The sequence below is a fragment of the Camelina sativa genome, chromosome 15 (assembly GCF_030686135.1).
Source record: "Camelina sativa cultivar CO46 ecotype springtype chromosome 15, ASM3068613v1".
NCBI lineage: Eukaryota > Viridiplantae > Streptophyta > Magnoliopsida > Brassicales > Brassicaceae > Camelina > Camelina sativa.
In genome coordinates, this window is record NC_141894.1 from 26220831 (window position 1) to 26245507 (window position 24677).

Below are 24677 nucleotides of genomic sequence, written 5' to 3' on the forward strand. Positions count from 1 at the left end.
TCAAAGTAATGGTGGCTAAATACCTCCAAATATCCAATTTATAATACTATTTTGTTGAAGATAACACACACATTATAATAGCTTAACTACTCTAGTGTTGTTTCTTGTGTTATAATGCGACCAATTAATAGTTTTTTATTTCCGTTTTATAAAGACATTCGTATTTGTGCTCGTGTCTATTTGAAAATTATAAATATCTTTTGAGCCGGCAAAGACAAGTATTACTTTGATGTTACTTGTAATTTATGTGGCTTAGCTTCTTTACAAGTCCCTGTTTGTGTTTACTTCACTTCATACAACTGATAACTGAAAGTCTGAAAATGAATCAATCGATAAAAAGTTTTTTCTAGTTTTTTTTGTTTCATTTTATTTAAAAGTTTTTTTTTTTTTTTGTCAAATAAAAAAGTTCTTTATTATGAATAAGATGTTTGGGTGTCCGTAGGTAGATTCATATATCCTTAATTAGGTGTACCTTTTTTGGAGAAAGATTCTATCTAACGCGAATAAGTGATTTCTAATTTTCATATGTTTTGGGTAATTAACAATTTTAATCACTATACTTTAATAAGTATTATCTTTAAGAAGTTTCCAAATCAAAATTTTCAACAAAAATAATTGATAGGTCCAAACTCATTTATCTCAACCGACTACAAAAACTTTTATCAGTCATATACTCCAATCACATTCAATACTCGAATCAAATTCTAACGTTGTTCTCGTGTTTGATATTTGAAAAAAAGTTGTATGAAAATTTTCGTTTAAATTAACAGAACAGATTTGCGTATACATGTATAAAGTTCGTGGTCGATGGTCAAGAATACTAAACGAGCTTTGCAAGTTGAGTTTATTATTTTATCTTTGACAAGAAACTCCAAAAATGTCAATGTCTTAACGGTTGTCCCGGCATACAACATTGACTTTTGTCTTTGGTATTTACACTTCACCTATACACACTTAAACATGTTGATTGATTACAGATTTGTTAGAAACATATATTAAATATGGTTTACCTTCAATAAAACATGTAATTTGGACCTTTCTAACGATTTCAAATTTTTTTGATAAATAAAATATAAAACAAGCAGGGAACGTAACACATTATATTAAATATTTTTTTAAAATATTATATTAAATCTGATTTTGTTTAGCCTTTAAAACATGTCACGGAAAACTGTTGTTGGCTAATAAGTTTTCAAAATTTAATAAAATTTAGTATCTTTAAATTCAAGATTTTGATGATATTTGGTGATCAGAGAAGTTTTTTATATTGTTATTTATTAAAATTTTCTACAACATCACATAAAACTATGAAATTTGGATCTTTGTAATTAAATTAACAAATCCACAAAAAACACCATGAAATCACATGTTATTCATTGCTTAAATATTTCCAATAACAGTATATTTAAATGTATTACACTATTACTTCAAATCGATAACCAATAACAATGAATTTTTGATTAAATTTTTTAAAAATTTCTATGAATAAGATATAAGTTTTCATTTTATGAAAAATAACTTTAAATTCTTGATTGAATACCTCCTTTTGTATCAACAAGCCCTACACACATCCATGTATCTACTAATAGAAAATTAAAAAAAAAAATAGAAATATGAAAATTTGGTAATTTTATGAAATATGGAAATTTAGAAATGGTATGAAATTTTTTTATCAAGTGTGATAAAAAAAAACCGAGTTCCCCCTAAAATTTTTTCTCCCAGTCACGACTATCGAAAAGCCGCTATTACCATTTTCCTCCGACGCCGGCAGGGCTCCGGCTCGCCGGCGTCGGGGTCTCTCAACCTCTCCGATACTCTATTGTTCCCTCTACTCTCTTAGCTACTCTTCTAAATCTTTTTTCCCCTTTTATTTTCCCCTTTTGTTTCCCTATCAAACCATTATCCCAGATCCAGATGAAGGTTTGATCTTGTTTCCCTGTAAATGGGTGCGGAGTCCGGCGAACCCCACCCTTAACTACTTTCGCCCAGCCTTACCGCTGACGGTACCCATGTCTTTGTGCTTCCCACTTCCTCGATCCGGATTGTGTTTCGCCCCTGGAATTTCCTCTCCACCAACGGCACCAGAGTCGATGTCTGGCGAGGAATCATCCAGCGGTGCGAATTATCTCCGTTATTGAACTACCGTCTCAATGTTTTGTCACCCTCTGAGCTTGGCATACCCATGTCTACTTCCACCGGAGACGCAGATTCTTTCACTCTCTCCGGTTAGCCGCTGCACGAATCAACTCCCTCTCTCTCTGCGGATGGGCCCTGCATCTGAACTCGGCTTGTTAGTATCTCATACGGTCTCGCCCAACCTCCAAAACCCCAGGTCTCCTCTATCTACCCTTATGTTATGTGGTAAACTTTATCTAGTGTCTTTGGTAGAACTCGATGTCCGAAGACTGCTGAGAATCCACTTACCTAGATTGTTTGGTAGAAACAAAGTGTATGTTAGATCCTTGGTCTTAGCTCAATCAGTGACAATGCTCGATAACTGGAAGAACCAAATCACTTGCTTTCCTATGCTAACTAGCGATTCCAGCTCTCAACAACACCATATCAACTGCCAGCAACCTTTCCCGATCCTGAAGCTCAGGTCTGCCGTCCTTTTGCCAGTGTCTAGCTGATTACAAAACTTGTGTGGAATCCTTGATCACCATATCCATGTCAGAAAGGATCTACCTGTTATGTTACGGCTTTCCACTTATCTTCTGCACCTGTCTTTAGCTTCATCGGTGAATGTTTCTAACCCCATCACCCTGCAACAGTCCTCTTGTCCAAAAATCAGGTCCATCTTTTATTTGTCAATGTCTCACTGCTCACTAACCTTGTGTGGTAATCTTGATCACCATTTCCATGGCAAAGAGGGTTCACCTGGTATGGTACGGCCAGGATCACCATTTCCATGGCAGAGAGGGTTCACCTGGTTTGTGTTGCATTTATTATTGTCGAATCCTGATTCTAGTTGCAACACAAACCACCATTTCCTTGTTTTGGTATGCTTATAAAGGTATACAGCTCTATGGTCTCTTGCCCTGTATCCCAAGATGCTCATTTGACGAAGCAAAGCAACCTTCCTGCAGTTCCATCTCCAATAACCACATCCTGCCTGCAATACCAACATCCCAAAAGCCCATGCCTCTCGTTTATTACTCATTATCATTCCGACTCCCTGCTGTGTGTGGTTTGTTTTATCTCCTTGGCTATGGGCGCCTTCGGAGAGAGGACCCACCTGCATCGGTATGGATTGATACATCTCTTTGGCAAACTCTGGCTTCTGGTCCCTTTGTTTGGTACAAGTGTTTTGGTTTGCAGCCCTTTGGTCTCTCGCCCGGTACACCAAGGTTCTCATCTGACGAAGCTAGGCAACCAAACTTCATTACCACCATCACCACCATCCTATCTGCTACCTACCGAATCTCTGTCAAGGCATGTTTGCACCTCACGTCGATGAGGCACTTGACTCTGATTCTCCATTTAAAGTCAAAGAGTCTTCAGAATACGACTATCTTGTCGTCCTTCGGGTCCCTCGAGGATGATCTCTCAAGCAACCATGATCTCACTTGTCCCAAGCTACTCTTAAGTACTTGCTTCAAAGCTCTCATGGATCATTACTTGATGTTTTATGTTTCTTTCTGTACGGCTTTGGGGAAAGCCATTCTCTGTAGTATGCTAAACTATGGGATTCTAATCCCTTTCTCTTGTATTGGTTGAATTTGAATGAATGAAACCATACGTTTGTCCAAAAAAAAAAGAAAAAAGAAATGGTATGAAATATGTTATTATGGAGGATTTTCTATTAATTACAAGTAGATTTGATTGCATATAAATGATAGCAATTACCAACTCAATAAGACAAAAAAAATCACAACAAATTCTTTGAGACATCCAAACCATGAAATTATCACATATAGCTCTAGTATCATAGTCATATTCTCCATCTTTGCTCTACATGAGTGTACATATACGTCTTTTTCATATATATGCGCCTACATGAATTGTATATATATCAATTGTATCTCCTTTTCTTTTTACACATCTATTAGAATCCAAAGTTCCACATTGGATGGGATAAAGATTTTTGGGTAATATATAAAAGATGTGACAATCCTTCTCCTTTGATCTAGCTTTTAGGATTAATTAGGTCATATTTCTAATATGTTATCATAGCTTATGGTTAGGTCCAACAAAAAATTGTCGACAAATAAATAGTGGCCTATATAAATGTCATGTCTTATTGTGGTATTTCAGAGATGTTGGGTTTGGATAATTTCTTTGTTGGACCGTTTGTCACCCACAAGAGAGGCTATTAGAGTCCAAGTCCCACACTACAAGAAAAATGAGCTTCGGTAGCACACGGATAATGCTACTAAAGGGCTTTCGTAGCGCATTTGAAAACGCTGTATAATGAGGAGCTATAGCAGTTTTTACGCGCTATGGTAGATTGGCCTATTATAGCGGTAACATTCCGCTATTTCTTATTATTAACTAGCGCTTCCTTTGTGCTATTATCTTTGTTTTTATAGCTAACATTTCGTGTTGTGTAACTTGTAATGATAACACATTATATGTGCTGGTGGATATTGTTTCCTGACATTATGGTTCTCAAATTCTACACTATAGTAGCACAAGATACTTGCTATAGGAAAGTGTTATATAGCGGTTTCCTTTTGCTATTGTGTAGATTTTACTAGCAACTATATATTGCTATACCATCGTTTACAATAGCATTTATAATATGCGGTTTAATAATTTAATCCAGCATTTTTCTCGTGCTATAAATATAAGATTTCTTGCCTTTTATTTTGTACTGTGATATTTATCATGTCAGCTAGTCTGAGAAAATTGTGTTTATATTTAATAATAATTTATCATTTACTAATAATTATTTATATATATATATATATATATATTGAGTTGCATAATCATTTGTTATTTGAAACATTGAATTGCTTAATTTATGGAAGACAATGACTCATCAAATCATATTACATAAAGTTAACTTTCCAAAATGTAAACATCACATGAACTAAAAAAACATGAACTCGCTCTAAGAGTGGTCTACCATGCCATTATTATTTAAAGAGTCTTGCGGTTTGAGGACTCTCCTTTTTCTACTTTTGGGCGTTTATTACCAGTGTTGTTGCGTGTATCCTGTTGCATTTTTTTCCAAACATTCTTGTATAGTGGATCAATGTCTTCTTCCTCTAGTTCGATACGTATCAAGTAGCCTAGGTGAGCACAGGACCTTCTAAACTCTAGCCTTGTTATCTCCTTCAGTTCATCATCCGCATCAGTTTGTTGATCAATGTCTTCATCAATGTTGATTGCGTGTTGTTGTGGCTGTTATCTGATTTTTGGTACAACGTTCTTAGCGGGGAGGCCACATATGAGTCCTTTACCTTCCATTTCTGCAGAACCAAATATGATATTGTTAAGATATGTTTATTTTTAACCACAACAATCAAAAGAAAACAATATAATTCTAAATCCGAAACCTGAAAATAAAAGAAAACAATATAATTCTAGATCCGAAACCACATAAAAGAAATGTTGTAGAACCTGTTATATCTAGATCCGAAACCTGAAAATGAATAGATCTATCAACAAGAATCTGCAAAACTACACAATAGACATATCTAAAGGCAGATCTATTTCATCAAACATATCTAAAGGCAGATCCAAAAACTATTAAGATTCAATTAGCCATCTCTGACAGAGGATTCGAGAAAGCAAAATTGCGAGAGGAAAAAACATAGAATATGGGGATTCGAGAAACAAGCAATAGAAAGAGAGGATAAAACCTTTAGATTCGGCGATGATTTTATGTTGTGTTTGTCGATGGTGAAAGAGATGATATGAGTTCCTCTTTAGATTCAATCTGTGTTTTTTTTTGGTGTTTGGCGATGGTGAAAGAAGCTTCGAGATTGAGTTTATTGGGTTTCCTTCGAGAAAAGTAGATATTGAGATGATTAAAAATTATTAAGAAGAGCTGATTGTTGACCGTTAGATGTATTCTAATCAACGGTAGATATCAATAATTTGGTGATCCACACCTTTATCAATTAGCCAATGAGATAATTGTTACACGATTTATATGTTATTAGTATAGTATTTTGTTATTTTTTTATTAATTTAGGAATATGGTGTAACAATTAATTTAAAATTAATGTTTCATATGGTGAAGCTTGTCTTATTTAAAATTTAAAATTATATTTTGACATTGTTAGTTTGTGTAGAATGCTTTCAAGAAGGAGATTTAGGGTATAGTGTTTTAGAGTATAGGGTTTAGGGTTTATGGCTTATATTACTATATGATATAAAGATTTATTTATAATGGTAACTAATATTAATAATTCATAATTATGTACAAATATACATAAAATTATATATTAACATTGTTAATTTCATGTTTCATATATTGGTGTATAATGCTTTCAACTAAGAGATTTAGGGTATAGGGTTTGGGGTTTATATCTTATATTACTATATGATTTAAAGATTTATTTATAATGCTAACTAATGTTAATAATTCATATTTTTGTACAAATATACATAAAATTATATTTTAACATTGTTAATTTCATGTTTCATATATTGGTGTATAATGCTTTCAACTAAGAGATTTAGGGTATAGGGTTTGAGGTTTATATCTTATATCACTATATACATGATATAAAGTTTTCGTTTTATTGTTAATTTATATTAATAATTAATAATTGTGTCATCAATATTTATTTGTTGTTAATTTTTATATAAGTTTTTTAATTTTTTTAAAACTATTTCGTTTATTTATCTATTGATGTTAATATAACTAACGTCTATACATAATGGGTTTTTTTTAACAGCCTAAATGGCTTTCTATCTTTCTAAATATTTATTTAAATATTTCGAAAACTTGTAAGAAAGAAACATTAAATAACTTGTCCCATTAAGTTAATATCTGAAACATATAAATTATGGTTCAACTTTATAATCCAAAAATAAAAACAAAAGGGACAAAGACCAGTGTATGAGACAAAAGAACAGAAAGTACTCATGTCTTTCAACTACAAAACACGTTCTCCAATCTGAAACATCACTACTCCTTATTAATTAATTCATTCCTGTTGAAAACCAAAAAAAAAAATTGGTCAATAGTTGTTACTGTCATCATATTTTGCACACATGTAAAATTAAAATATATACCCACCATTACAATTTTATCTTCTGGCCAGGCAAGACAAGATCCATGTGCATCTTCCATATATTCGATTTCAGGAGTTTGCCTCCAAACTGCAGCATCTTTTACAATCACAATATCCACCCATACTCGACAAGCATTAGGCCCCAACTTAACGTGATGTACCTGTTGGTCAGGATTATTAGACGGCCAACGTCCTTCAGCGACAACACGATTCCCTCCGGATATATCCATCAACTTGCATTTTTGATTTTCTTTGAATGCAAGACGCTATAAGAACAAGGAACAAAAAATATATACAGAAATCAACCTCAAGCAAAAACAAATAAAACCAGGTCCGCAATCCGGGATTGTGAAAGGAACATGTTCCCGTACTATTGTTCCTAAATATGATGCAAAGGGTACTGATCCTGGACCACAAGGTTCTCCCATGATAGTGTACTCAACGTGAATTTTTTCATTTGAATCCTTGGCGATGTTTTTCATCTTCGTAGGTCCTCGCTTCCTTTTACGATTTGGTTCATCAACATTTTTAGCAATATATTGTGTAGTATCATCATCTTGTAAAGCAGCATCAGCATCATCTTGTATACCATCATCATCTTGTATAGCAGCATCATCTTGAATAACAACATCATCATTAAGTTCATCTGTTGGCTGATTTTGAGAAGTGTCATCATCTTGAATAGCCGCATCCTCTTGTAAATCATGATCCACTTCTTTTTCCAAATTCTGAGTTTCACACTGCTTCTCTACCAATGCCTGAGTTTGCAACTGCTTCTCAGTTAACTCGTCAATCTTCTTCGTTTTCTTGGTACGCCATTTTTGCTGATAATTCTTCATCTTAGTTCACCTGAAACAACAGACAACACTTGTTTATCAAAACAGATTTAAACAATCATAGAAAAACACACACATTATAAACAATCACGTTCACATAAAACACACACATTATAAACAATCATAGAAAAAAAAACAATCATAATTTCATACATAAATCCCTTCACAGTCAGCTCGGGCATTCCTAGCTTCATCGACCAGGTCATCTTCATCCATGTCTATTAATACAGGCAATGGTCCAACGTCTGCTTCGTCAGTTTCAGCATCCTCTGCATTGTATCTTCTTTTAGAACCTCTCATAGCTACATACCAACTCGAAGAATCATCTACTCTTGAATAAAAAACTTGATGTGCTTGAGATGCTAGTATGTAGGGATCTTTTGCGAATGAAGCTTGACTTTGGCTAAGGTTGACTAGTGTGAATCCTTCTTCTTCCTTTACTCCATTGCCTATATTTGCCCATTGGCACTTAAATATAGGAATGTAGAAGACATTGTAATCAAGCAGTATAATATCCACCACTCTGCCGTAATAAGACACAACATCAACCATTGGAGAATTGTCTTTAGCACTAGCTATACACATTGCTGTGGCCTCATGCAACACGCCACAGTTTTGAGTTTGCCTATCAACCGAGACTGTATGAAACCGATTGCCATTGACTATGTAACCCGTGTAAGACCTGGCGCATAGACGAGGACCATATGCTAACCACTTAAGTGTATCTTCATGATCAGAAGTCATAGGTATCTGTTGCAAAAAATTGTCAACTATCATTTACTATATTGAAGAAGAATAGATGATAAAAAAAAACCATAAAATAGTAAACATACTTGTTCTTTTAACCACGAGGCAAATTTCTGAGAATGGGTTCTCCACAAAAATGCCGAATCACGTCTACATCTTTCACTAGAATCTTGAAGATGTTGTAGATGCATGCTAAAAAATTAAAAAATAACATTAACATTGAGTAAATGTAAATACAACAATATTATAAAAGAGAATGTAGAAGAACTTACTCCACATAAGGATCAATCAGAGCCATATTATGAATGACAGCAAGATGTGCTATGTTCTTCTCATTCTCAGTAAGAGTACATGAAGTAGGTGCTGATATAGGACGACCCTCCAAGATAGAGCAGTTCTCATAATCAGCATTTCTTTCCATTTTCTCATCAGCATTTGTAGTATTTTTCAAGAAATCACTGCAGAACCGCATGCACTCTTCAGCGAGATATGATTCAGCAATACAACCCTCTGGTCTTGCCATGTTTCTAACAAAGTCCTTCAGAACTTTCATGTATCTGCAGATAAAAATAATATACTGATAAGCATAAAGTATATTGTAAATGGCACAACTGATACACATACAGTTGGTTTATTAGATTGTACCTCTCAAATGGGTACATCCAACGAAAATGAACTGGTCCACATAACCGAGCTTCCCTGCCTAAGTGGACTGTTAAATGCACCATTATGTCAAAGAAACTTGGAGGAAAGAACCTCTCAAACATGCAGATAGTTTCCACAACTTCATGCTCCATTACAGAAATTGCCTCTCTGTCAATAACTCGCTGACATAGTTTGTTGAAGAAAGCGCATAAACGTCCAATAGCTATCCTAACACCTTTAGGTAACAAACCTGTAAATAAATAACATTGAGGATTAAAAAAATTAACAGCTAATTATATATACAAGAGGTCTATCTAAAAGATTTCAATCTACCTCTGATTGCAACCGGAAGAAGTTGTTGCATCAACACATGATAATCATGTGATTTAAGACCCTTAACCGTACAATCTTCTATCTTAACACATCTAGAAATATTTGAGCAGTAGCCATCTGGTCCTCTGAAGTCAGACAATCGCTTACAAAATACTTTCTTCTCTGTTTTGGACAGAGACGAAGGACCTGGAGGAAGGTAGGTTCTTTTCTCACGTGCTTGGGGATGTAAATCCTTTCTAATACCAAGCAGTTGCATATCTTTTCGAGCATTAACACCATCCTTTGATTTCGCTGAATGCAGCATTGTAGAGACAAGACTGGCGGCAACATTTCTCTCAACGTGCATCACATCTAGGTTATGCCTAACCGGCATTTCCTACACAATGTATTGACAGATAATACAAAGAATGTTATATACATTCATTTTTTAAGATATAGCAAATCTAAATATTAGTAGAATAACAAACCTAACATATAAATCATACCTTCCAATACTCTAACTTGAAGAAGATTGACCGCTTTTTCCATCTGGATAGCTCCTCTTCATCTACTTGTTCTTCCTCTTCTTCTGATTCACTAGATTCATCATCAGTATCAGAGGCTGAACCAACACGATCTTGCATCTTCCTCTTTCTTCCATTTACTATTACATTCCCAAAGTCATTTTTGTAATTTTTTAGTATTTGATAAATGTTATGACCAGTCAGAATCCTACCTTTTCTACCAAGCTCAGCTCTACCATCAAACCAGGTTTTCTTTCGTCTATAAACATGGTTCGGTGACAGAGACTTCCGGTGACACATATACACGTGCTTTCTACAATTACTCAACCACAAACTATCTGTGTGCTTCCCGCAAACCGGACAACCCATTATGCCTTTAACTTTGCAGCCTGCTAGATTTCCTTATGCCGGAAAATCCTGAATGGTCCACAAAAGCATTGCTCTTAAAGTGAATGTAGTGCGACTGAATGCATCATACGTTACCTCTCCCTTCTCCCACAGATGGTTTAGATCCTCTATAAGAGGTTCTAAATATACATCTATATTGTTTCCAGGTTGAGTTGGTCCAGGAATCAGCAATGTCAACATGATGTTCTCCTCTTTCATACACTTGTCAGGTGGCATGTTGTAATTGACTAGCAAAACACGCCATGCACTATAGTTAACATTTTTCATGTCGAAAGGATTAAACCCATCTGTGGAGAGTCCAAGCCTAATGTTCCTTTCTTCTGCAGCAAATGACGGATACTTTTCATTCATTTGATCCCACGTCACAGAATCTACCGGATGACGCATTTTTCCATCTGTGCTCTTATTATTGAAATGCCACCGTAAGTCTTTCGCCGTGTCCTCTGACCTGAACATCCTCTTGAGACGTGGAATTATCGGAAAGTACCTAAGTACTTTCTGTGGAGTCCCTTTCTTCACCTCACCAGTTCGCTTGTTAATCTTCCATCGCGAAGATTTGCATTTAGGACAACTGTCGAGCTCCTCATACTGATTTCTAAACAGACAACAGTCATTCACACAAGCGTGTATCTTCTCATAACCCATATCAAAAGATTTGAAGAATTTCTTCACCTCATACAAGGACGTGTGCAATACATTATCCTTGGGTAGCATCTGTTTTAAAGTCTCAAGTAGACTATCAAAACTTTTGTCAGACCAACCGCTCTGAGTCTTTAACCGAAAGAGTGAAACAATCGCAGATAGCTTGCTGTAGTTTGTGCAACCTGGATACAGTGGTGCTTCTGCATCATCTAGCTTGGCTAAGAACTCATCTTCTACCTTATCATCCCCTTCATCAACATCAATTAAATCACCATGACTAACAAGCTCTTCATCCATAAACTCGGCAGCTTTGAACAAACCTAATATCTCTTCGTTCCACTGGCTTGTGTTCTTTCTACACTCAGTCCCTGATTTCACTTCTCCATGATGAAACCAGTCATCCCTCGACTTGTAACTCCAATCCATTCCTCTTATTACAAGATGATCAACAACATCAACGGCTGAGTGGCGATATACGTTGCGACAGTCAATACACGGGCAAATAATAATTGAATTGTCTCCTAAACCTGCAGCCACAGACCTCACAAAATCCCAAGCACCTTTCTCATAACCAGGATCTGTTCTGCAATGAAGATAAAAGCAAAAACCAAAGGAAAAAACGCATTACAAACTTTTAAAAAAACTTAAACATAACAACTAAACCAATAAACTCAACTATACAAAACGTTTTCACATACCTGTTAAGATGAACCCATGTCTTGTCCATAACCATTATATGTCCTTACCCATAAAGAAAACAAAACAAAAACATAAGAATAACACAAACACCAAAAAAATACCAAACAAACACTAGACAAACACACCAAACAAACATATTCACACATTCAGCAACAATTTATTTAAACGAAATATCAAACAACCAATTCGTTCAACTCTTAAACAATTTATCAAAACGAAGTATCAGTTTCATTGAGAGAACTAGCCTCTGTGTTCTGATGCAAGCAGGCAGAAGATCCAGCTGATGAGATGTGATTACCTGACAAAATTCAAATCGGTCAAAATTAAAATCAGAGTAAAGAACTATAATACATTTATTGAATGCCTTATACCTTTCAGGTGGATGAGATCAGCTGAATTCGAATCTACTGAGATCGGAGAGAGACAGAGGCGGAGAGAGACAAAGGCGGAGAGAGACAAAGGCGGAGAGAGACAGAGGCGGAGAGAGACAGAGGCGGAGAGACCGAGGCAGAGAGAAACTGAGACAGAGAGCGACGGAGACACAGAGTGCGACGGAGACAAAGACTGACGGAGCCACAGAGAACGACGGAGACAGAGAGCGACAGAGACAAAGCGATAGATACCGGTAAGAGGGACAGATCTAAACGGATATTTTGCTACACAGAGAATGTCGAAAAAATTTCTTGTTGAGAATCGAAATCTTGACAATGAGAATCGAGATTAGATGGAATGGAAAAAAAAACTTTGCGATTGAGATAAGAGATCTGAAAAGTTTAGAGAATCTGAAAGCTTTTTGTTTGCTGGGTTTTTTATTTTTTGGTCTAAGTGTAAAAGACTGTCTTTAATTTTTTGGTCAAAGAATCGAGACTTTTTTTAGTTTGCGGGAAAAAACCCATATAGTTTGCCTCCAAAATACACCTTCCCGGCTATAATATTGATTTTTATGTTCCCGCTAAATGAAATTATATACTAGCATTAATATAATGCTACGAAATACTTGGCATCCGATTTTGGTACTTTTAGTAGCAGTTCGTAAATTTTGTGCTACAAAGGTCTGCTACCGAAGCTCATTTTTGTTGTAGTGCCATATCGAATGGGATAAAAATCTTTGGGCAATATATAAAGAATGTAACCGTCCTTCTTCTTTGAACTCATTTTTGGAATTAGTTAGGCGACATTCCTAATAACGATAGAGAGATCGCTGTTTAATGTTGAGAAACTGTCGTAAAACCATAATGCAAAATCAGGAGAGTTGGTGCTGCTTTGGGCCTAACCCACAACCGATATTTTGTTGGATAGTCGAAGATTACCCGAATGGTGAAGAAAAATGCTTACAAAATGTCTATTTAAAATTCAAGCCCTGTTTTGATAAAATAATAAGATATGTTGCTTTCTTTCTTTTTTTCTTTTTTTTTTTTTTTTTCTTTTTGACAACAAAATATGTTGCTTTCATAAATATCAGAATTTCAAAAGCATTATTATATAAAGTATATTCCTTTGTATAAGTAGAAGGCGTGAGTTTGAATTAAAACACTAAATTATGTACGTAATACTATGTAACTAAACATATTATGATATAAATAAATTTATGTTTTACATAAATTTTATTTATGAATTTAAATTTGATAAACCATATAAAAATTCTATGAAGCTGTCATTCGTGCATTACGCTTATATCACATAATCTTTTTATTTATAGGTTTCATGTGTGTCCTCCATAAAAAATATCACATGATCTTTCATTTGTAGGTTTCATGTGTTTATCTCCTTAAAATCAATATTAAGACTAACTTCTAAATTACAATATGTAACATCCCGAGTGTAAGAGTACGAGTGTTGATCAGACACCAAAAAAAGTATCGGTTGACAGCACTAGTTTAGTGGTTATTCGGTTTGTTTTAAATCGTTCGTTAAGTCCAAAATTAGTTTGAAAATCATATTTTTTCTAAACAAAACTTGACCTAGCCTCTTTCTCTTTTTTTCTAGTGTGTTTTTGTCGCTTCGAGAGAAAAAGAGAAAGAGAAAGTTGGCTTGTTGTTGTTCCAGAGGGCTAAAGAGAAGCTTGGGTGAGGTTGGAGGAGCAAGATGGTTGGGCCGGTTTTTAGTGCTTTCAAGGGAAGAAGGACATCAATAGCTCTTAGGTGTGAGAAGGAGTCACTGTTTTCGTGGGATTGCTTAGAATCAATCCATATTAGAGGTGAGTGTTACTCCACATTATTGTTTTGAGATTGTAAACGAGTCCAAGCAGGGGCTGATCAGTCACTAATCGTGACAAGAGTTGTGGAGCGTATGATCTGTTGAGAAAAGATTATTCATGTTTCATCTTCAACCAAAAGAAAGATTTGCCCTCAACTATTTTTCATCCACGTCGTCATAACAATTTTTTCCATGACTCGTCTAGATATAATAATTCCCCTTAATTCCACTCCGATATAAATGTTTGGAAACAATATTCGTATCAACTATCAAGTTACTTATTGTTCCTACACCATGCACAAAGACACGATAAAATTAATTGCTCCATGTAGGAAGTTTGATGACATGCAAACTGAGTAAATGCATCTCTCGACTAAAGAAAGTTAGAGATTTTTTTTTTTTTTTTAGCAAAATAACATTTGTTTTTTAGTGTTGTATGACACGATAGGAAGATGTATGGTATTTATAACACAATCTACCCACGAATTAGCCACAAATGCTCTATAGCTAAAATCAAATATCACGCATATTCATTGCATATCCGAGACTTGCTGTTAAAAATGAATTCAATCACTCTTGGTTTTTGTCGAAACGAATATATCCATTCGGCTTTTCGTTAAAACTCAACAAACCAAATAAGATTGATTGAAATTAATTCAGCTTTGTGTCGAAACTTCAAGTGACGTTATTGTAAGTTTTGTAAACGAATATTTAGTCTATGGCAAATATATATAGCCAAGGATTCGCCGTGTTCAGCTCTCGTGCTACTGTGCCACATATATCTTGTGGCTAAATTCGTACCATCTTATCACACCCATTTTTGTTGTTGTGTTGTAGCTTTTAGCCATGAAGTTGCCCCCAAAATGCCACAAATTGTTTTTAGCATTTCGTGGCTTTCCATTATTTATTTAGTTTAGCCATATATTAGCCGTGACTGTGTGCATATATTTTATTAGCGTAGGGCTCCTTAGTTGCCGGCTTCCAATGTGATTTTGTGAGCAGTGGAAAAAGGCTTGCCGGAAGCTAAATATCTCGCATGTCACATCTCCATGGAAGACAAGCATAGAGAGAGAAAGGAGAGAGAGGCCAAGATAACTAAACGAGCAAGAAAATAAAAGATTGCCATGAAATCATCACATATAACGCAATATGCATAGTCATGTTCGCCATCTTCGCTCTACATGAGTGTACGCGCGCGTCTATATTTTTCTCATATATCAAATGTCTCTTTTATTATTCATCCTTAAATCTTTGATTGTGTATTTCAAATCAATGTATTAGGTGGGACAATGGAAATTCGAAAGACAGAGAGATCAGTGGTTGAGAAATTAACACAACCTTGTGTCAGCTCCACTTGTGATCTGATAACTAAAAAGGAATGCTGGTGTTGCGTCGGTCCTAAAGCTCAATTTTGTTGGGCATGCCCAGATTATCCTAATGCCAATATAGTTATGCTCCACCGAATGTGCAAGGAGTTACAAAAACCTTTATTAATATAATTGAAATTGTGTGTTATTCAATCTTAACTTAAAAACAATTCTCTAGGTTTTACGATCTTAAGAATTTGAATTGGATATTATCAATAAGGATTGATTATGTGCATCGATTTTAAAATCTCTAGAGTATATCTTGAATCTAGTTTTTAGCAATTTACTTATGAAACTCTAGAAGCTTTCATTTCAAATGTCTCGAATTAGAGAACATGATATTATTAAGTTACTCATTGTTGAATAAAGTACAAAAAAAAGAATTTCAAAAAAAAATATATATATATATATATATATATATATATATATATGTGGATTGTGAATATTCTCAAAATTTTAGATTTAGATAAAACTAGATTTTAATTAAGAGTTTAAATCCTAATTATATAACACGAAATTGTACAATCGATTAAACATAATTTGCAGATGTAAGATCCAATAACACTATATTCTAAAACATGATTTAAAGAATCATTAACTTAAATAACCGCAGAGCGAGGCAGAATTTTATTAAAATCTATGATTGAAGAACCCCTAAATGTTTGTTTGAATATACAATTGTTAACTAATATATTATGGATGTTAATCTAATCATGCATATATTACTAAGGTATTATCATCATAAAATAAGTATAACTTTAGGTACATAATATGTTTTTGAAGAGTATTAAAAACCCTAGATCAATCTCTCATATCCAAAAAATAAAGAGTATTCAAAAACGAAAAACTAATCAAAAACCCATAACTACACTTCATGTTATAATAACATGTTAGGCTTAAAGATTTAATCAGAACGGTGAGGAACTGGGAAGACAGTGAACTTCATGTTATGGTTACAGCAATAATCTCCATCATGCTCCCCCGAGGCAAAGAAGTAAGGCTGTATTTTCCTAAGTGTGAAGTTGAAACTTTCTTGAGATCCTTTCTTCGTTGAACCAATCTTTCTGGCATTCTTGAAATCGCAATTCATGTAACTCCATGGGTCTTGGAACAAATACACATTATTCCGGCGCTTGGCAGATTTGTCATACTTGAAAACTGTTAGAAAGAAAAAAAAATTATCACCAATTATTTAGTTATTTTAACCTTAAATTTCATCAAATTAGAGTTATTCAACATTATCACTAACTAAATTTACTAACCAAGAATATCATTGACGTAGAAAGGAGCATTAATGGAAGCCCATTCTTTGTAACCTAACCCTTTCGTCCATCCTTCTGATCCTCCCACTACGATCTTTCTTGGTGTTTCACAGTCCGTGTCAGAACCCGAACCCCAACCCGAACTGTTTGAATTGTTATCGTTTGAGCCCCAACTCCAACTCCAGCCTGACTTAGGACTCCAGTTCCAACTCCAACTTGAACCGTCAGGGTTGGTACCTGAACCTGAACCGGAGCCAGAGCCGCTTGACCTATCAGATCCCCATCCCCAACCCCAACCCCAACCAGATCCATCAGCGTTTGAACCTGAACCTGAGTTGTCGGATCCCCAACCAGGGAAGGAGCCCCAACTCCAACTTGAACCGTCAGAGTCTGAACCAGGACCTGAGCTAGAGCTACTTGACCCGTCAGATCCCCAACCCCAACCCGAACCGTTGCTCCAACTCCAGCTCCACGCCTCTGCGCCAGATGAGGAGAGACATGCAACGGCCACGACGAGTATGAGCAGTTTCTTTTGTGAACCAGAGAGAGCCATCGTTTTTTTCTTCTTACGTGCTTTGTTTTAGTATTGTTTGTGACTAATGGTATAGGTTAGAAACGTATTTATAGAGAAGGATAACTTAAGAAGTATATTCCCAATTGGTTTATGAACAGAATATTTAAATAATAACGGTTTTCAAATTTATATTTCTTATCATTATCACATCTATGCTCTTAATTATTCTTCCCATTAATCTTGTTTATTGGATGTTTCCTTTTGTCCGCCAATCTCACATAAAAGGAAATTTTCACTTGAACAAAAAAAAAGAAAAAAAAAAAAAATTATATATTTGAAATTGAAGCTAAAATTAACTAGATAAGTTTTGAGTTTTACAATTCCAACTTGAACTTGGAGTTTTGAAACTTTTTAGAACTGGAGGACTTAAATATTGTAATTATCACAAAAAGTTGACAAAAATGGCTGACCAAAAGAAAAGACAAAAATTGGAATGGAGGACAGTTTGATTAATTCTAGAGACTCACTCATTGCACCAATAAGATTAATGAACTACAATAAGCGTTTGTCAACTGTGCAAAAGAGAAATACCAAAAAACTTAACAAAATCTTTCAACGCCTTTTCCTCTTCTTCTGCTTTTGATGCATGTTCTCGTTCTCATCTAAACTATTCTCCATTTCCAGATTCTTGTTCTCTTCTTGCCGCCTTCTCTTTCTTGAAAGCTGATTCTTCTTCTTTTCTAAACTATTCGGCATTTGCAGATTCCCTTTCTCATCTGAACTATTCTGCATTTGCTGATTCTTGTTCTCATCTAAACTGTTATGCAGTTGTGGACTCTTCTTCTCATCTAAACTGTTCTGCAGTTGTGGACTCTTCTTCTCATCTAAACTGTTCTCCATTTCCAGATTCTTCTTCTCATCTAAATTGTTCTGCGTTTGTGGATTCTTGCTCTCATCTAAACTTTGCCGCTTCCTCTTTTCAGAATTCTTCTTCTTTTCTAAAGTTCTCAGCATCTTCCGATCCTTCTTCTCATCTAAAAGTTGCTGCAGTTGCAGATTCTTTAGGACACGACTCAACGGAGAAGATTTCAGAGTTCTTATCATGTGGGAGGCTGCGTTGTTTTCAGCTATCTTCTTACGTTGTCTTTTGAAACCTTTGATGCATAAGGTACCTTCTTCTTCAGTTGAAGTCTCAACCTTAACTGTACAAATATATCCCTTCTCAAAGCTCTTAAAACTGAAAAGATTTGAACAAAGTAGCATAATGGTTGTATCTGTTAATATGGCGCATTGAGTCACTCACAGTAAAAACAGTAAATGCACTATGCTTCCTGAGATTACAAGACCCTAGGAACAAGACATCTCTAAAGTGAGTAGGACTAATATATACCTGAAAACCGGGTTTGACAAGTTTCTGTCTTTGCAAATCCCAATCAACTTCTCTTTTGCATCTTCATATTCAATGTAATCATTCATAACCATTTCAATGGGCATACTCTCCGACAACGTCTGTAAAGCCGCTCTAGCAGCATTCATCTTTGCGATATTTCCACACTTATTAGGCTTCCCACAAGCTATAAATTTATCATCAAGGTATACCTCACCAATAATGGACCGGCTGCCAATTTTACGATACTTGAATTCAACTCGCTTGCCTTGTTTATATCCCACGCCAAAAAGCGTAAGAATTATATCAGGTTGCTGCCGCAAATCATCAAGTGTTAGTACTGGCTCCAAAAGACTCCCCATTATCTGCAAATTTCATTTTTTTTTTTTTTGTAAGTTGAGAATCATAATATAATAACACAGAATTCCAAAACACAAAAAGCGAGTGAGAACATAACAAACCTCCCAGAGCCTTTTAACATCAAGATTCACATCTATATAAACAGCTCCAGCTATAGAATCTACAAGGTCAGTGATTAATTTTGGGGATTTCACAAATTTGTATGGATCTGGATCATCTTCTTTGCCTAACAACTCTATGAACTTTATAACCTAAGAGATGACACCAAAAGTAGTGAGTATATAACATAAGAAGATATGTTCTCGATCAAAGCGAACATTCACAAGAGATAAAAATGATTTACCTCTCTTTCTGAATTGGGAACACTGTATATAAGGAATTTGTAGATGCCATGTTTGACGATGACACGAGCGAACCTATCGTTACGTGTATTTGCACTTCGCAACAACTCCAACTCGTTAGGTTCGAGCTTAGGGTGAGCGAGGTATATATGATTCATGAGGGCGAGAGAAAGAGCAGGCTTGCCAACAAAGTTAAGCCGCTGAAGTAAAAGTGAATTAGAATTGTTGTACGTAAGCGCTTCTCTCAGAAGATTTTTGTTCTTGAAACTGTAGTTTAAGATCTTCTCCACAGCTCCCACTGAATATAAACTTTCACGCATTTGCGGATTACTCATTAGAGAAGATTCCAAGGCTTTTATCATGTAGTAGGCTGAGGAGTTTTCTGCTTCCTTTTTCTTTGATTCTATATCTCCCTTCATCTCAAAGGTACCTTCTATCGTTGGTATCTCAATCTTGGCTGAACAAACAAATCTATGCTTATTTTTTCGCCCATGTTTTTCCTCAGAACTTAAAAAAGTCAAACACAGTAACAAAAATGTTTTAAGTTAATATGGCATGAATATAGTTACTGAGAGGCACACAAAGTAAAAAACAATTTATATATACAGCTAAACTCACACTGATCTTACGAGCATCAATGTGTGAATTGTCTACCCTAAATTGTAAGAGTTTAACCATAGATTAGCAAACGTGTTCTCCCTTTTAAGATTATAAGAGTGTAGACTACACATAGATATTAACTTGACTTTGGATCATGGTCCTTTTAAACAGTAATTAGTACTTAGGAAAGAAACATGTAGGGGACAAGATATACCTGAAAATCGGATTGGGCCAGTTATTCATGGCACAAATCTGAGACAACTTCAATTTCGAATCTTTAGGTTTAACCTCATCAACAACCATTTGTTTTATTGGCATTTCATAGGTTAAAGGGTTCACAGAGGTATTGGATCCAATTTGTATTTGGAGCTTTCTAGTGGAGCAAATCTCAAACAACTTCGCTTTCGCATCTACAGGTTCAACATTTGGAGTATCATCATCAATAACCATTTGTTCTAAAGGGTTCTCAGAAGCGGTGGGGATAGAAGGTGGTTCAGTCTGTAACTGAAGCTTTTCAGGGGAGCTAATCTCAAACAACTTCCGTTTCACATCTTCATGTGGACTCTTGTCATCAATAACCATTTGTTCTCGTCTCATTTCATCGGTCAAAAGGTTCTCGGAGGCGGTTGGTAACGAAGATAATTCAGTCCGTGATCTGAGCATTTCAGTGGAGCAAAACTCAAACGACTCCCCTTTCACATCTTCAGGTCCAACATCCATTTTCGTTGGTGTAACTTCATAGGTGAAGCTGTTCTCAGAGGCAGTTGGTAAAGAAGATGACTCACTCTGTGATCGGAGCTTTTCCGCGGCGCAAATCTCAAACAACTTCATTTTCACATCTTCAAGTCCAACATGTATCCTATCCTCATCCATAACTGTTTCATTCTCAGAGGTGGTGAGCAAAGAAGGTGATCCTCCAGTCTGTAACCTAACCTTTTCAGTGGAGCAAATCTCAAACAACTTCCGTTTCGCATCTTCGATTTCAACGGCAAGTTTATCCTCATCAACAATCTTTTCAATGGGCATAGATACCATCCTACTTAATGCTTCTTTAGCAGCTGTCTGCTTTGCATTATTTATACTATTAGAACGCCGACAACCAAAAAGTTTATCACCAACATAGACCTCAAAAACATATCTACCGTCCTCATCATCTTTGAAAGACTTGAACTCGATTGGCTTGCCAAGTTTATCAGCCACATGAAAAAGCCTAAGAAGTGTTCTTTCAGGTTCAGGGTCCTGCTTTAAACGATCCAGTGTATATATTGGCTCCACAAGTCCCCTGAAGATCTACAAACATTTTTACTCAATCTTTAATTCAAGAAACGTATAATAATAAAACATAGAACAAAAGGACCAAAGTAGGGAAGACTAACATAAAAAAACACACACATACCTCCCAAACTCTATGCAAATCAAAATCCACATCAATGTATACAGCTCCAGCTAATGACTCTATACAATCAGCGAGTATCTTCGGAGCTTTCACCGCTCCACCAAACGGAAGTGGTTCATCTTCTTTACTCACTGCTTCTGAGAATTCTTTAATCTTTCAATACATAGACACCAAAACCAAACCAAACATGTTCTCAAATCATTCAACATAAAAACAAAAAACAGAGCCATTACTAGACTGTTAAAAAGTACCTTTGCATCTGTAGAAGGATCAGGATCCTCGAGTATAAGGCATTGGTGGAGATTGTGCTTAACGGCAACACGAGCGAAGGTCTCGTTACTTACACTAGCAGTTCGTATAACGCGAAGCTCCTTGGGTTTGAAATTGAGATCAGGGTAAGTGAGGTGGAGGTAATTAGTGAAGGCAAGCTCGAGAACTGAATCGCCGAGGAACTCAAGCCGTTCGAATAAAGTAGATGATTCAATATTACTACACGAGGTTTGTGTTATAGCTTCCTTGAGAAGATTCTTATCCTTGAAACTGTAGTTTAAGGTATTCTCCACGGCTTCTACAGATTCCATCTCCGGCCAAAGCTCAAGGCGGCGTCGTAGATCGGATATATTAAGGGCTCTGTTTCTTTGGTTTCTTTGACACAACACACGCGTGTTCGGTTTCTTTTAGTTTGGTTTAGTTTAGTTTTGGTAAAGAAACCATAGTTTGGTTTGGTTTAGTTTTGGTTTGACACAAGTTTGGTTTAAATTTGGTTTTTGTTCAAGTGAATCAAAACTGAGGATCCTTTTTAATAAAAGGGGAAGTACACCACATAATTATTGTAGACTTTATATTTATAATAAATAGTTACAAATAGTTACAAATATGTTATAGATAGGTTATAGATTAATTCATATATTAATATTAGTAGTTACACCTAAATATTAGGGATATTCCAAATTAATAATTGATATATTAATGGTAACAAATAAAATCATAGATATTCCAAACTGTATTTTTAGAAGATTTTAGTTCTATATCACGTTGTTTCCAAAGACCTTTAAACACAATATTACAAATTTATTTTCCACATATTTTATCGATAGACCACAACGTTAACCAAAGATAGATTACGAAATTGATAGATTGATTAGTTACAAGTTAAATAGTGGGTTACAAGATAGATTACGAAATAAAATTAACCAGTGTTATAGCACGAGTACTTATCTAAAATCATCTTTTTAATAAAAAGGAAGTACACAATATAGTTTTTGTAGACTTTATATTTTTAATAAATGGTTACAAATGGTTACAAATATGTTATAGATTAATTCATGTATTAATATTAATGGTTACACCTAAATATTAAGAATATTCCAAATTAATAATTGATATATTAATGGTAACAAATAAAATCATGTATATTCCAAACTGTATTTTTGGAAGATTTTAGTCATATATCACGTTGTTTTCAAAGATCTTTAAACATAATATTACAAATTTATTTTCTACAGATTTTATCGATAGATCACAACGTTAACCAAAGATAGATTACGAAATTGATAGATTGATTGGTTACAAGTTAAATAGTGGGTTACAAGATAGATTACGAAATAAAATTTAACCAGTGTTATAGTACTGGTACTTATCTAGAATCATTAACAATATAAAACTTACAAAATATGTGTTTTTTTCAAGCCTTCATATTTAGCATATGATTTTATTGCATAATGTTTTATCCAAAAAAAACTTTTAAAAACAATAACATAAATTATATTTTATATAAAAAATACAATATAAATAAAATGAATTTCAACTCGTGCTCTAGTACGGGTCTTAATCTAGTTTATATAGTAAAACATCTCCAATCCACTTCTATTTTTTCCTCAATAAATAGAGAAAGTATAGAGATTTATTTTACAGGAAAATTTGCTCCAATCCATCTCTATTCTCATCTGTAAAATAGAGATTATAATATTTTTTCTATTTATAAAGGAAAAAATAGAGTTTCTACAGGAAAAAAGCAATCTCTATTTTAGAACTGTGTTGGAGTAAAACTCACCTCTATTATAGAGTTTTTCTATTATATTGCTATATTTTTTTTTATTGTATTAGTATATTATACACTATTCATTTTTAGTTGAACATTTGTTCAGTAACCATTTACAGTATTGTTAATAGATATTTACTTATTTTTAATCATATAAAAACATATCAAAAATTATTTCATAAAAAAAAGATGTGTTATGGTAAAGGGAGATTTGCGTAAATCTAAACCCTAAATCTTAAACCCTAAACCATATATCATAAACCTAAAACCCTAACCCTAAATAATAAAATCTAAACATAAATCTTGAAACATGAATTTTTTTTTTCTTACTTCAAAAATTACGTTCATATGATTGTTACAACCAAAAAAACCAATGTATCTATGTCGGAAAAAAATTGATATAACCATATTAATTAGTCCATAAAAACTTGACCAACACCTCTCCATGAAGCTTTGCCGCTAGAGTGAAAACCCGTCCTGTGGACCCCACTAGCCCCCGCTAGCTTGTCCTCATAGTGCAGAGCATCGATCCTAACCCCTCACCGTGAAAAGGAACTCACATCCAAATTTACCAGTAGGTTATTGGTGCGCCGGGCGTTCCTCGAACCCTAGTCCCCACCCTTTAACAACTTTCCCACAGGACAAGCTGTCACCAATTGACCTGCAGATCAATTGGTGACAGCTTGTCCTGTGGAAGGTTGTTAAAGGGTGGGGACCAGGGTTCAAGGAACGTCTGACGCACCAATAACCTACTCGTGACGGTGAGGGGTTAGGATCGATGCCCTGCAGGGCCAGCTTAGGGCCTATAGGGGCAAGTTAGCGGAAACTAGTAGGGTCCACGGGACGGGTTGTTACAGCTAGGGCCATGGAGACACTCACATAATCCTCACAGTACAAAATGTAGAAATACTTGAACAACACCACTCAGTGAAATTTACTATTGTTTGCATCAAAACATTTTGTTTTTTTTTTTGTTTTATGAACATCAAAACATATCCACCAAACTATAACCATATAATCAAGGTGTTAAAGTTAAAAGGAAAAATATTGGGCTATGGGCTCGAGGTTGCAACAAGAGAACCTAAACCCGAAATCATTAATCCTAAACATTAAACCTTAAATCATAAACATTTAAACCCTAAACATTATACCCAAAAAATTAAATCTTAAACCCTAAACCCTAGACACTAAAATCTAAACATAAATTTTG

General features: G+C 35.0%; 4 protein-coding genes and 1 long non-coding RNA gene across 8 annotated transcripts; all 5 read right to left on the bottom strand.

Annotated features, from left to right (window-relative positions):
* Positions 1 to 4931: 4931 nt before the first annotated feature.
* On the bottom strand, positions 4932 to 5950 carry LOC109129212 (uncharacterized). Its single transcript, XR_002035403.2, has 2 exons — positions 5808 to 5950; positions 4932 to 5414 (listed from the first exon to the last, which is right to left on the bottom strand). It is a non-coding gene; the product is annotated as an uncharacterized LOC109129212 (long non-coding RNA).
* Positions 5951 to 8089: 2139 nt separating this feature from the next.
* On the bottom strand, positions 8090 to 11880 carry LOC147927129 (uncharacterized). The gene is made up of 6 exons (XM_087487820.1): positions 10237 to 11880; positions 9752 to 10127; positions 9419 to 9668; positions 9046 to 9330; positions 8860 to 8965; positions 8090 to 8776 (listed from the first exon to the last, which is right to left on the bottom strand). The coding sequence occupies exons 1-6, from the start codon at positions 10621 to 10623 to the stop codon at positions 8174 to 8176; spliced, it is 2007 nt and encodes a 668-aa protein (XP_087343946.1). The 5' UTR covers positions 10624 to 11880; the 3' UTR covers positions 8090 to 8173.
* Positions 10639 to 12056, bottom strand: LOC104748731 (uncharacterized). Its single transcript, XM_010470327.2, has 2 exons — positions 12003 to 12056; positions 10639 to 11887 (listed from the first exon to the last, which is right to left on the bottom strand). The coding sequence occupies exons 1-2, from the start codon at positions 12035 to 12037 to the stop codon at positions 10657 to 10659; spliced, it is 1266 nt and encodes a 421-aa protein (XP_010468629.2). The 5' UTR covers positions 12038 to 12056; the 3' UTR covers positions 10639 to 10656.
* Positions 12057 to 16286: 4230 nt separating this feature from the next.
* Positions 16287 to 17422, bottom strand: LOC104747392 (uncharacterized). The gene is made up of 2 exons (XM_010469020.3): positions 16829 to 17422; positions 16287 to 16724 (listed from the first exon to the last, which is right to left on the bottom strand). The coding sequence occupies exons 1-2, from the start codon at positions 17379 to 17381 to the stop codon at positions 16471 to 16473; spliced, it is 807 nt and encodes a 268-aa protein (XP_010467322.1). The 5' UTR covers positions 17382 to 17422; the 3' UTR covers positions 16287 to 16470.
* Positions 17423 to 17750: 328 nt separating this feature from the next.
* On the bottom strand, positions 17751 to 22098 carry LOC104747394 (ribonuclease 3-like protein 2). 4 transcript variants are annotated; one of them, XR_015582466.1, is made up of 8 exons: positions 21678 to 22098; positions 21427 to 21579; positions 20245 to 21320; positions 20049 to 20085; positions 19433 to 19937; positions 19191 to 19340; positions 18733 to 19094; positions 17751 to 18579 (listed from the first exon to the last, which is right to left on the bottom strand). XR_015582466.1 is itself a non-coding variant. In XM_087488910.1 (8 exons), the coding sequence occupies exons 4-8, from the start codon at positions 20063 to 20065 to the stop codon at positions 17955 to 17957; spliced, it is 1659 nt and encodes a 552-aa protein (XP_087345036.1). In that variant the 5' UTR covers positions 20066 to 20085; positions 20245 to 21320; positions 21427 to 21563; positions 21678 to 22095; the 3' UTR covers positions 17751 to 17954. The 4 variants fall into 4 exon arrangements, 3 of the variants coding, with proteins under 3 accessions (XP_087345036.1, XP_087345034.1, XP_087345033.1); XM_087488910.1 differs by having other exon boundaries at positions 21427 to 21563; positions 21678 to 22095; XM_087488908.1 differs by lacking the exon at positions 20049 to 20085 and having other exon boundaries at positions 21427 to 21563; positions 21678 to 22095.
* Positions 22099 to 24677: the final 2579 nt, after the last annotated feature.

Excerpts from the sequence above, each read along its gene's own strand:
- LOC147927129 (XM_087487820.1), bottom strand. The coding sequence starts at position 10,623 with ATGGGTTGTCCGGTTTGCGGGAAGCACACAGATAGTTTGTGGTTGAGT. Across the intron at positions 9,331-9,418 it reads TGGATGTACCCATTTGAGAG|ATACATGAAAGTTCTGAAGG; the intron begins GTACAATCTAAT and ends TTTTATCTGCAG. Across the intron at positions 8,966-9,045 it reads CTGATTGATCCTTATGTGGA|CATGCATCTACAACATCTTC; the intron begins GTAAGTTCTTCT and ends TTAATTTTTTAG.
- LOC104748731 (XM_010470327.2), bottom strand. The coding sequence starts at position 12,037 with ATGGTTATGGACAAGACATGGGTTCATCTTAACAG. Across the intron at positions 11,888-12,002 it reads ACATGGGTTCATCTTAACAG|AACAGATCCTGGTTATGAGA; the intron begins GTATGTGAAAAC and ends TCTTCATTGCAG.
- LOC104747392 (XM_010469020.3), bottom strand. The coding sequence starts at position 17,381 with ATGGCTCTCTCTGGTTCACAAAAGAAACTGCTCATACTCGTCGTGGCC. Across the intron at positions 16,725-16,828 it reads CTACGTCAATGATATTCTTG|TTTTCAAGTATGACAAATCT; the intron begins GTTAGTAAATTT and ends TCTTTCTAACAG.
- LOC104747394 (XM_087488907.1), bottom strand. The coding sequence starts at position 22,007 with ATGGAATCTGTAGAAGCCGTGGAGAATACCTTAAACTACAGTTTCAAG. Across the intron at positions 21,580-21,677 it reads ATCCTTCTACAGATGCAAAG|ATTAAAGAATTCTCAGAAGC; the intron begins GTACTTTTTAAC and ends ATGTATTGAAAG. Across the intron at positions 21,321-21,426 it reads ATTTGCATAGAGTTTGGGAG|ATCTTCAGGGGACTTGTGGA; the intron begins GTATGTGTGTGT and ends AAATGTTTGTAG.